This window comes from Lepisma saccharinum, chromosome 19 (assembly GCF_977018435.1).
Source record: "Lepisma saccharinum chromosome 19, izLepSacc3.1, whole genome shotgun sequence".
Taxonomy (NCBI): Eukaryota; Metazoa; Arthropoda; class Insecta; order Zygentoma; family Lepismatidae; genus Lepisma; species Lepisma saccharinum.
Genome location: NC_139247.1, coordinates 55405690 through 55419051, shown reverse-complemented (window position 1 = coordinate 55419051; position 13362 = coordinate 55405690). Strand labels below are relative to the sequence as shown.

Here is a 13362-nt window from a genome sequence, read left to right as displayed (position 1 = left end):
CTCAAAACAGCAAAATATTTACAAGGTCACATGTAATAAAAATGATTCTGATCTATGAGAAATGCAGTTTGTCAGTGTTTAACTAATTATGTTAATTCACATTGAACTGTTAAAAATAAGAGAACGCAAGAATGAGTACTATTAACATCGTTATATCAAATCAAATATGTAATGATTTTAATAACATTCAACGTCTATACTTTAAAATAACTGATCTAGTTCATATAGGGTATTATATACCAAGTCGCATTTTTCTTCGATTGTTAACATGCATTTTAAGTGTTGTTTATAAAGTATAGGTAATATGAACGCAAGTTTGTGGATTTGATATCATTGTTGAGAAATACTTATTACTGTGGTTGCTACAGTAATGTTAATATTTTTTCTTTGTGAAGTCTACATGCTTTCCAGAGGTCAAATCTTGTTCAGATGGGCAACAAGAATCAATTGCTCAAATGGGTTTAAGATTAAGCAAACGCATACACCTGGTATGGGAATGGGATGGACGCAGACTGCAAATCTTCCTAATGCATTTTTGACATGTAAGTCAACCCTAGCTTAAAATTTCTTCTGCCAAATTCCAGTGGGAATATATTTGTTCTTTCCTGCATGAACATTATCAGGAATGATGAGGTCAAAAGGTCAAAATGGGTCAAACTTTAATCATTTATCTCTTTATCTTGTTACAGTTCCACCGATGTTGTCTATCGAATACCAGCTGGAGGGAGCATATATCGGACAGGACGTCATCCTGGAGTGCCAGACAGAAGCATACCCGAAGTCTATCAACTATTGGACGACGGAGAAGGGGGAAATGATCGCTTCTGGTAAGAGACTGGTCCATTACAGCATCCACGATAACTAGATTACGTAGGATGTTCGTCGCCCGGCAAGAATTAGAGTGCACCCCCTGAGGGATCAAAGGTCGGCTCCTTTGGGATGCTGCTTCTTTTTTCTCTCTTCTTCTTCTGTCTCCATTATTTATCTTAGAGCAGGGGATAAGAAACAGCAAGAAACACAGAGGAAGGTAGAGAGGGAAAGATTGTGTATGGGTCTGTGTGTGTGGGAGATAAAGGGGGGGGGTCAGGAAATAGAAGGGGAATTGTTTCAAGGGGGTTGACTTCTTTGTGGGGTGGGCAGTCTTCGAGACAAAGAACTTACTTAAGCGGAATGACTAGGGTAAAAATATCTGGAGCTTTCACAAATTAGAAACTGCTTGAGAGCCATTCCATGTGCACAAAGTTAATTTTGTTTTTATTAATATATCACATATGAAATTAAAGGGGAAAACTATGCAGAATTTGGAATTATTAATACAAATATTAGTGTTATGGCTCTCAAATAACATATTGTTTCAAGCCTATTACTTTTTATAGTAGAAATTGGATTTTATGTGTGGTGCCTCCATTAAATTAAGTTTCTTTATGATACAGTACTATTCCACATGAAAATTAAATTAATTCTAATTTCGTTCTAATTGTCTTATTGATAGTTGTTTATATATCTTAAACTCTGAAATATGCTACTTCATTTCCCAAACAAAAACCTACTTTGAAGAATTATTTAATGATAATTTTCATAGCCTTTGTATTGTTCCATAATCCTAATATCCATGGTGTCACACCCATCACAGGCAAAACATAATTATAAAAAGATTATGCAGGAATATTTTTAGAAACTAAAAGCATATAAACATATAATAAAGTTTGCTTTGCGTTCTCATGGGGAGGAATATTCTGGAATTAAATAACTTTTATGAAGGAAAATGAAATTACATGAATTGATAGTTATATATATTTGAAGGTGCTAAGAAAATAATTAAAAAAAGAATGTAAATTTGTCTGAATCTTACACCCATCACAATCGAATTGGCCTTTAGCGATTACGATTCCAAATAGATCATGTAGCAGTACATACAATAAGCAGAAAGAGAGCCTCCACTCCGAAATTTCATATTTCTTAAGTACATAGATTAATATGTTCCGTGCAGTGAGCCCGTTATGTCTCAATCTTCGTGACGGAAACGGTATACACATGTCAAGAGTAGAACGTCGTAAATATATATATTTTATCTTAGAAGATGTATTTACATTTTAACACTTAAGGACAGACATGGACAAGGTTCAACATACTAAATGTTATGCACAGACTATTGCAATTGACCATAGCAGCCAGTTCACCATGCAATATATTTGAAATGCCATGTTATGATATATAACAGGGCCTGAGTATACTATTTGTGTAGATCACACATAGTAAAATTTTGATTTTATAAAAATAACATTGAATACAATGCTTTATACAGTATAATTGCTAGAATTTCTCCGGCATAGTTTTACGAGTTTGCAAGAGAGATTATTTTGGAATGATTGCTTAAAAGAAATTACGAAAATTTCAACAATTTGCCAACAAAAAATTGTTAAAAATTCAATCACGTTGTCACTCAAACTAATTGTCTATAGATAGCCTCGAGCACTTACCTACAGTGGAATCGGTAAAGTACAAACTACTATCTATCGACTAGCTCCTTAACTTTCACGTCTTCATGTGACAATATTCATAGTTCTTGAATTCTATTTATCATTTCGGATATAATAGCCTCTTACTCACATACCATAAAAGAAAGAGAACATAGCCAAAGCAATGCTCTTAAAAAAAAATGAACATAACTATTTTGAAACTTTGATTTACTAAAACACGCCGCCCAAATTAATGTGAATCATAAAAGTTTAAATATTAAAGCAAAAAATACTATTAAACCACAAAAATCAAATAAAGAAAGAAGAACAAAATTTATTCTAATGCATACTTTTTAACATGCTTTTCAAAATCCTTCCGAGGTGATAATATTAGATTATTGTGTTTCTTACTTATTGTAGTAATTGCGTAATTTTAAAAACTAGAATTGTGAGGCCACCTGTTGTGTATAATATATACTACATTGAACCTTACTTTTGTCAAGTATTGAAATGTTTATAAATTATGTATATTAATTTACATTATGTTCATATTTACATTGAACCTTACTTTTGTCAAGTATTGAAATGTTTATAAATTATGTATATTAATTTACGTTATGTTCATATTTAGCTGAAACTGAAGACAATATCTCGCTACACTCGCGAACTTCGCGAACCTTCGTCCACGTATTTGGCGTAATCATATTATAGATGGGGTAAAATGTCTGCATGTTGTATTGGATGAAGGGGAACAAGTGTATAAGTTCACTAATTTGAAAAATTTAGAAAGTAACTTTATGTGTGTATGGCCTCTAATAAGGTACAAATATTCAAAATAGTATTGTCTAACTTCTTAATAATAAAGTGAGTAAGTAATAACTCTTTGAAGGAAATTAGTTGGATGTTTTGCAAAAATGAATTCAATAGCGACTCTAAATTGTAAATGCAATATTTGCGTCTTTTGTCATTTTCACATTTTTAAACGTAATTGAATAATAATTGTTTTCCTTCATTCCCCTCAAATTCCTACCATGCCTCTGTAATAAATTCTGACGCTCGCATTTTGAAATACGAAATGTCTAGTATAATTCACTTACAGTAGTTTTCGGGGTAAAAATCAACTTTCTTTAAGATCCCTAGCAACGTCCGTTCCCACGGACAACAACAAGCACGGCAAGCTCTAAGGAATTGCATGTCATTATACCCCCTAAATATTTAGTTAAAACAAGCACGTTGTAGATATTTACGCATTGAGTATAACACTATATACGTAATTGTATGTGGGCTGAAACTCCCTATTATGTAGATGTCACCCTTGTTTGAGCCACCTTTTGATAGCCAGGATTTGATTCATCTCTGTGTTGTAGATCTGTGAGAAATATAATGTATCTCGACAATTGAGAATTGAAGGAAACAATGTGTGCTGCAAGAAATGCTCGTGGAAACGGTTGCTAAGGACGTGAAGAAAGGGCATTTTCACCTTTAAGGAAGGGCCGATTGAGCGATTTTTTTAATTTTCTCAGCCTTTTGGGACGATTTCATGGGGGTCGTAATCGGGCATCTTTGGCCTCAGGGGCTTCCTATATGGAGAACATTTATGTCAGTCAGTCAGTCAGTCAGTGAGTGAGTGGTGGGATTGGAGCTTTATATACAGGGTGTCATTTTAATGGCGCCCACGGACCACAGATTCGGAAAAGGACATCAAAACAAACATCTTTTCTCAGTAACATTTTTCTCGTTGGTGCGTCGATTCGTTCAAAAAATACCGTTTTGTCGCCTGGATGCTGGTAACCCAACCCAACATTTGATCGTATTTGTGACGTCATTTCCTGTGGCAAAACAGCGCACGGCAGGGTTGCAAGGAACACAAATTTTGTGAAAAATTACAAACTACCAACCACATTATTAGCTGTAAAACGAATGTGTCCAGAAGACCGAACATCATAGTCTACCAGCCAGAAGATCAGCAGTCATCTCAGGGGAAAGGGGAAGTGTATCAACGACATGAGAAATGGTAAAAAAAAACGTATTCAAAATTAAGTGTCAATATCGGATTTTGTCTCAGCCTACATGTTAAATATCAACAACAACACATTTTATTGGACTTGCAGCTTACATGTGGCTGTTTACGCACAGCTACATGTCAAATATTTGCAAAACTCGTTGCAAGGTTGATATCTACAGGTTTGTGTCCAGATGCCTTGTGGTACAGTGGGATCCATGACTATTACCTTGCAAATTGTCCATCACCATGTTCGTGCACTTAATTTGACCCAATAAGAGCTTCAAGAATTAAAATAAAACTCAAAACAAGCTGTTGACTACTTCTGCACCAGCATACATAAAAATCCATCGCTTAAGAACACATAGGGTGTAAGAGAAAAATTAATGAAAATAGTCATGGACAATTTGCACGGTAATACTCATGGATCCCACTGTACATTTGTGCTGATAACGGAAGTATCCGAGGTTCACGTTGTTACATTTCGGCTAAAACACGTACAACCACAGTAACAATCTAATGATGAATCAGTCGCAAATATAATGCCCTGTTTACAGTTGCAAACTATTACATGTGTATCCGGTGCATAGATAAACACAGTCGTCGGAGAGCTTGTATTACTACTACCTACACCCCTGTATTTTCAACAATTTTTGTCACTTGCCTCATAATGCCCTGAATATGCATTATATTATGTGTTGCTTACCTTTGTACTTTTGAGTTCTTTCATTTCTATTTTGTCATCTGTTCAGTGTGTCACAGACAACTAGTATCAGAAGGACGAAGTGGATAGACTAAATTGTAGATGCCAACTTGGTAACTAGATTTGCAAATATTTGACATGCAAGCCGAGACAAAATTCGATATGACCACTGCCACTTGCATTCTATTTTCTTTCCACCATTTTTCGTATCGTTTGTTTACTTCCTGTTAGGTTACAGAACGTGTTTTCCCGTTTTGTTTTACGGTACATAATGTGGCTGATTGTGGCTATGTCAGTTTTCACAGAATATGTGTGTTCCTGGCAAACCTGGAACGCATCGCTTCACGACGGGATATGACGTCTCAAATGCAATCAAATGTTGTGCGTGGTTGCCAGCATTCAGGCAGCAAAACGTGTTTTTTTGAACGACTGTAGCGGCGAAACTACGCACCAACGAGAAAAATGTTACTGAGAAAAGTTATTTGTTTTGATGTCCTCTATACATTTCCGTGGTCCGTGGGCGCCATTAAAATGACACCCTGTATATTGGATAAGTTTCGAGACCTAGTATATTTCAAAACTTGATGCATTATTGCTTTCGCATAATTTGTATTCGTTATTTAACGAGTCATTTTAGGTGGGCCTCCCCGATGGTAGCGTCGTGGCCTTCTAAAGAAGGGGTCCCGGTGGGTTTCATGTGACGTCAAAAATTTGCACAGCCGCCATGTTTGCTATTGGGACGTTTGTTCAATTATATTTCATGTGTATTTGTTGCCACTTTTGTTAGCCAAATTTGCACCAATATGAGATTTTAAAAAAATAATAAAAAAGTTCTCTCTAGGAAATATTTAGAAATACAAGGATGCGGGGGTTGGTATATCGTAGCCGTGTTTATCAAAGACAGGACCCTTCACAACTCTCCATTGTGGTACAGCAGCATCCCTTTCCCTTCATCCATCTCACTCTGGTTTGTGAGAGAGATATCGAGGTTCCACCTCACCAAGAGAACTTGAGAGATAACCAGTGAAAGATGGAAATCTTCAGCCTATAATTGACTTCCAAAAGACACTCTAACTTTGCCCTTTTTTGAAATTTCGCATCAATCATTTCCCGAGACCTTAAGAATGGCCTCAAGATCTTCTTTCCTGTATGTGGATTGGTTTTGTCATCCAGCCATTGTGAGGGGAGAGAGACAGTACTTAGGAGTTTGACAGACAGTGTAACATGATGAATGTAGGGGTAGAGTTAAATGATATTGTGATGAAGTATGAGGTGGCTGATGACGATATTTCCGAAGAGAATCCTGGTTGACGATCTCTTTACATGACACCTTGATAATGGCTGGATACGAAAAAATGGGGGAGATTTATTTTGAAGCTTCTGCTTAGGTGAAAAATGGACGTATGAAATTTTGAAATTGTTAAAATTGTTGAAGTCTTAGTTTTTTTGCTGTGATATTCAAGATTAAAGGATAAGTGAACGTAAATAAGCGTTCATGGTCAGTCGTGAAGTGATCATTCCAGCAAGAGATCTCGCAGCAGAGAGCATTTATGTTTCAACTCCACTTTTTCACTGGACCTACTTTCAAGTAGGATCCGAAACACTATGTGCCTCCGCCGGCTCTCTGCGACAACTTAATCTTTACACAGTTCTTTGAGGAGGACCAACACTAGGCAAACCCAGGCACCTGGCAACCCGTTGCGTGAGAATGAAAAGGGGTTAACATAATCCATGGGTAATAGTTAGGCTGGATTTTTTTATCAACTAACCGGTTCTCTAGCATTCTACTAATCTATGGATCTCTGATTATATATATATATATATATATATATATATATATATATATATATATATGCATAAAAATTGCATGATGTGCCCATGAGGACTAGGCAAGGACTAACACTAGGCAAGCCCAGGCACCTGGCAATCCGTTTCGTGAGAATGAAAAGGGGGTAACGTAATCCATGGGTAGTAGTTAGGCTGGATTTTCTTTATGAACTAACCAATTCTCTAGCATTCTACTAATCTATGGATCTCTTATTACATATATATCTGCATAAATATTACACGATGTGCCTATGTTGTTGTGTGTGTGTACAAGCAGAGTAAGTCTGAAACATCATAACAGGATATTAATTTCGGAAGGATAAATAGAGCGTAAAGTTTTCAACGTTGCTACATGAAGATGTGAAAATTTATGGAACTAGTATATGGATAGTAGTTTGAGATCATGTGGTGCCATCTATGAGTATGTGTCGGTTTTATATATAAGGTTCATTCGATAAATAACTGGAAATATTTTTTTTGTACAGAATCTATTATTAGAATGGAATACAACACATGAATATTATTCAACGTAGTCCCCCTCAAGTTCAATGCACCTGCGCCAGCGCTCGACAAGCCTCTCAATTCCACGTGAAAAGAATTATTTTGGGCGTGTGCGTAACCAGTCATGCACTGCTGCCTGGACGTCTTCATCATCCTCGAACCTTGAGCCACTAAGAGCGTCTTTAAGTGGCCCAAAAATATAATAATCTGAAGGTGCCAGATCCGGGGAATACTGTGGGTGGGGTAAGTAGACGAACTTTAGGTCATTGATGGTAGCTAATGTGACTCTAGCAGTGTGTGGTCTCGCGTTGTCATGCAGTAACAGGACGCCACTGGACACCAGACCACGTCGCTCTTCAAAATTGATGGTTTTAAATTTTCACGCATAAGGATTGCGTATGTCACACTGTTTACATTTTGACCTCTCGGCATGTAATGTTGAAGAATTGTTCCCTTATGATCCCAAAACAAAGTCAACATGACCTTACCAGCACTTTTTTCATCTCGCACCTTCTTGGGTCTTGGAGATGAAGAATGTCGCCACTTCATTCAGGTTCGTAAAAATGTACCCAACTTTCATCTCCCGTGACAATACGGTGGAGAAATGCCTCCCCTTCAGCCTCGTACTGTCGCAAAAGCTCCCAGCACACATCCATGCGCCTTTCTTTCATTTCTGGTGTCAAATGTTTTGGAACCCACCTCGCACACACTTTCTTGAACATCAGTACGACATGGACAATATAGTGGGCTGATCCGACACTAATGTTCATCTCTGATGCAATCTCAATAACCGTAATACGACTGTTTTCCCGTATCAACTCGTCAACTCTCGCAATGTTGTTCTGCGTGACAGCAGAGACAGAGCGTTCTGGACGTGGTGAATCTTGAACACTTGTTAAACCCTGTTTGAACTTCTCTGCCCACTCGTACACTTGTGTTCGACTCAAACAGCTTTCACCATATTGCACTGCCATCTGACGGTGAATTTCGATTGGTTTCAACCCTTCAGTTAACATAAATCTAATGACACTTCGCTGCTCCAAGTTGGTGCAAACCTGCAAGGGTGCCGCCATCTTGTTTCACTGATTCCCAGCACCCCGTTCGCGAGGCAGGCGTGCCAGGCCCAACTGTTAATAGTTCTAGGACGCCACCACAAAATAACAAAGAAACACCAAACATGGTCGTATTTTCGATTTTTATACAAACTTTTCCGGTTATTTATTGCATGAACCTATGTTATTTTGCCTCTAAGAATTTTAATCTTGATGTTTTATACAGGCGGGGTCGAACAAATACAAACCGAGTCATTTCTAGATATTTTGTTCCCTCTTTTGATTATCTTATTGTATGTCCCTTGTTCTGCCTCTTCCGGCCAATCGCAACGATGAGGATGGATAATGATTTTGAACACCTATGTCGGGATTCGAACCAGGAACTTCCCTGGCGAAATCGTGCATCGACCAATCAACGCACGTGACCAGGGCGGCTAATAAGATGATGAGGTTTTTGACAACAAAACCGGCTCTTTATACATTTTCCTGAAGGAAGAACGGGACAAAACGGGACGGTAAAATGTACGCTTCTTAATATGAAAACTTTTGTCATGAAAATTTTGTTTGAAAATTAATAAATTAATACTGTGTAAATAACGTACATAATATGCTGATATGCACTGCCATAGTCAGTGGCGGCGATTAGGGGGGTGAGGGGGAGCAGTTTCCCCCCCATTTCGTCACTTTTGCCCCCGCACTATGCTAAACCTAATCTACAAAGGGAAATATACTGTCTTTGCCCCCCCCCCCAGTTTTTACCCCTTGGCCCCCCGGTTTTGGAACCCCATCGCCGCCACAGGTCATAGTTCATAGTAATAGTAGAGAAGATATAGTGTTGCAGTAATTCTATGCCTGTAAGTCACTGTCACAAAAAAGGGACGCTTTGAAGTCCCGCTTAACTTTCTAAAACAATCGGGACAGAGACTCAAAAAAAAGTGACAGTCTCGGCTAATGGGGCACATCTGGTCACCTTAGGCTACAATAAGTACTTAATTACGTTCGATTCCACCGTAGATTCATTAGCAATTCTGATACAGTTCATACATTGATTTTGATTGGTTCGTAACAGCATTGGTATTATTTTCAACGTGGGAGTCGAGACAATTGTTCACGTTGAAGCATCACGCATGCGCAAGAACTTCATTACCATTTTCAATCATAATCAGTTGCCAGCTTACCTTCCTTTCATTAGATATCAGAAGCATTCTCACATCCATAATTCGAAAAATAAAACTCCAGAGAGGAAAATGTTTCCATTTACTTCGAAACCCATTTCAGCTCGAAAGAGAGAAGAAAAAAAAACGGGTAGCAATGTTACTCCCTTTCAGTAACATGTTAACGTCATTTCCCGCCCATTTCAATGCAAACTAGGGAAGCTGAAACGTTCTTGGATGACAAGATGGGGGAAGCTATGGAAACATCCAATTCTCCTTCGGCTTAAATGACGGGAAATGAAAGTTGCCGAACAACGGAAACTGTGCGGGATGCCGTACGTTCCTTTTCCTCCCCCTCCTAACTTTCCTAAAGAAATAAGGTATTGATCTGATACTTGGTGTTTAGTTTTCAGTCTTCTCATTGGTGAAAAAATGGTTCAAGAACCGCAAATAATGGAAGTCTTGCGAAACGTTGACAATTTGGTTGTTGGCTGCAGTGTCTTCTTGTTTTTTTTAGTCTGAAATGGTTGTTTGCTTGTAATTCTCTTCTCATGCATACGATAGATGTAAATCATGTTACAGATGCACAGTATATTTCAGTGTAGTGATGTGAAACACAAGCACACCACTCTAAAAAGGAAGTATAATTATCTTTCACTTCTCCCTTTCTTGTCTTGTAGCTTTATCTTATTTTCTTGGCTTTAGTATTTCTTTTATACTTACTTTGTCTCAGCTAGGTCATATGTTTTCCATGTATTCCGTTTGGTTCTCTCTTTCTCTTAATTGTTTCTTTCTCTCTGTTGCCTCTATTTCTCTTATTTTCCTTTCTCTCTCTCTCTTTCTGTTGCTTCTTAATTTTCTCTCTATATGTCTCATATCATTCTCTATGTTTCTTATTTTGCTTTCTCTCTCTCTTTGTCTCTTGATTCTCAATTTCTTTCTGTCTCGTCTCTTCCTCTAGGAATATCTTATTTTCCCTTTCTTTCGTTAACTGTTGCTTCTTTATTTCCCCTCTTCTGTTCTGTTTCTGTTACTCTGCTGTCTCTATTTCTCGTATTTTTCTTTCCCTTTTCCCCTTGCTTATCTATACCTCTCTCTACGTATTTCTCTTCTTGTTGCTTCTTTATTTCTCTTTCTCTCTTTGACTTCTTTAATTCTCTCCCGTTCTCCCTTTTGCTTTAAAGGTCTCGTCTTCCTTTTCTTCTTTTTCCTTTCTACGTATTTCCTTCTCTTCACCCTCCTCCCTATCCGGCTTTTTCTTCTTCTTCATCCGTCTCTATTCGTTTTACCTCCTCTTATTCCTTCTCTCAGTCTCTACCTTATTTTCCCTTTGACACCCCCTCTCCTTCTATATATACACATCGCTTCATTGCTTCCTCTGTCTGCCTTTTAGCTCTACATCTTTCAATACGTTTCTTTCTCTTTCTATTTGGCTTTGTGTGTATGTTTCGTTACTCTATTCGTAGCGAGGGGAAAAAAAGTTGTTCCCAATTAAGATTTTGTTGGTTGATTTGGTGTTTATGCACAGTAAGGCTAATCGGGACTGAACATACAGTTTAAGGTAGGATCCGAACTACTATGAGCCTCCACCGGGTATCGAACCCTGAACCCCTTGATTACAAGGCGGCGACGTTACCACTGCGCCAGCGGGGATGTCCCTAATTAAGACATAGACTATAAACTTAAACTTATTTGTTTAGAATTTTCGGAAGAAAATGATATTCTTCACAATTCATGGAGCATACGCGTTCGTACTGTTTCCACACCCATTTCGTTTCCTGAGTTGTAAACGTAGCTCCAACTGGTCGACTATATTTACTGCCAGTCTGTGTTATCGCTTTTCCTCTGTTCTGAATCGAAGGAATATTCTGGCGAATGCACATCCACATCGTGTCACTGAGAGCACATCACATTCGTCTGTCGACGTCATCAGATTAGTCAGTGCGGGAATAATAACTGTGTGTGGCATTATAAACAGCGCTGCTTCAACCGTGCATAACAAATTTGACCCTCCGTGTTACGAACATAGCAACTGATGTTATGTTATGCGTGAACGCTGGGGATTAAAATGCGTATCGAATGGCTGGACATGCGGTCTGCGTCAGGCTTGTAATGTGTCGGAACGGTTTCATATTCTTCACTTTTTTAAAACGATAAGTGAAATGAGCAAGTATTATGTGTACAGTCAGAGTCAGAAGTGGTGCTTCTTCAGCGAATGTGCCCTTAATGGTATGTAACCAGACTTACACTCAAAATCGTAGATTGCATAACATGTTAGGATAGAACATCAACATAGAGTGAAGTCAGTAACGTTTTTCGTTATCTGAACTTAGATTTACTTAATGAAGAAGCAATTCGCATGATTTGTTAAATTATGGTACGTGAAATGAGTATGACATATACGGTATCAGTGGCGGCGGTAGAAGTTTCCGTTGAAAATTTGCTATTAGAATCCATATATAGCCGTGGAGCTAGGCATCACACATCACTAGCGAGTATTTCAAGATTTAGATGTCCCACTTTTCTTGCCGGTGAGTGTACACTCAAAGTGTTCTGCTTCAGTGAAACTATCCTTATTAATATGCAACCAAAGTTCCACCCAGAATTGCAGATTCCATAACATGCCAGGATAAAACAGCAATATAAGTTGGTAGGAGTGACTTTTCCTGTTCTCATTATTTCATAGTAAAGTGAAATGAGAATTTCGTGTACACTCTCAGTCAGAAGTGGTTCTGATTCAGTTAAAGTACTCTATTGATATACATATAATCCAAATTTTTATCAGAATCATATGAGGATAGACAACCAATATAGACTGGTATATATGCAGTTTTTTTAAAAAACTTTGAAAAAACTTAATAAACGCAATATTTTTGTTTTTACTTTTAAAGTTAGAAGTTTATGGTTACTACGGAAACACTGATATACGCTTATAATGGTTGAGTACAAGAAAACTTCCTTAAACCCAACAATAAAAATCGGGCACAACATACTTTACTTCTGCGTGCACGTCATTTCCACGACTGGTGTCATAGTTATGAAGTAGGAGAGGGAGATCGGAGATAGGCAGTGTTCTTCTTCATTTGGTGGTTACGTCCTTACCCCACAAATTTTCTGGGACAGCTTTCTTCCACGCTTTCTACTCTGTTGTTGAAATAAATTGTTTTGCTTTCTTTTTTCCTACTTTGGATTAACATATTTTAGTTACAGCACCATCTCTTGACAATTTTAACATATCTGTATTGTTCACCTATATGTTGAGCATGATCCCGTTTTGTTGCGCAGAGAGATGCGCAGTAGCGCATATTATTGAACCACCCTGCATTCTTGAAGGCTGCGAGGTGCATCCGAATAATGACTATAAGTGGTATTTATTTTCTTATATAGTACAGTAATTTATAGAAATTTTTAAAAGTTAAGGTTCTTCATTTTTTTTTTTTTTTTTTTTTTTTGAAACTTCCAATTTTTCCTTCGATATAAGGAAAGCTTTCGTCTCGGTGCTCATCAACGAGGTTGAAACAAAAAAGAGAGAGAACAGACAGATGCAATTTTGCCATGCTTGAGCAATCGAAAACCTCTGCCCCCCATTTCAACTTAAAAGTTTCAAGAGGGTTGCAATTTCGGATTTTATAACGCGGACGGAAGGAGACTTTTAAAAGTTGTA

At 37.8% G+C, this 13362-nt stretch overlaps 1 protein-coding gene across 1 annotated transcript in view; it reads left to right on the top strand.

Moving 5' to 3' along the window:
- LOC146003029 (opioid-binding protein/cell adhesion molecule homolog) overlaps positions 1-13362 on the top strand; it is a 640597-nt gene that overhangs the window by 594790 nt on the left and 32445 nt on the right. Inside the window, exon 7 of the mRNA XM_083141192.1 lies at positions 690-827. Within this exon, the coding sequence (XP_082997318.1) occupies positions 690-827 (138 nt within the window). The remainder of the gene's footprint in view (positions 1-689; positions 828-13362) is intronic.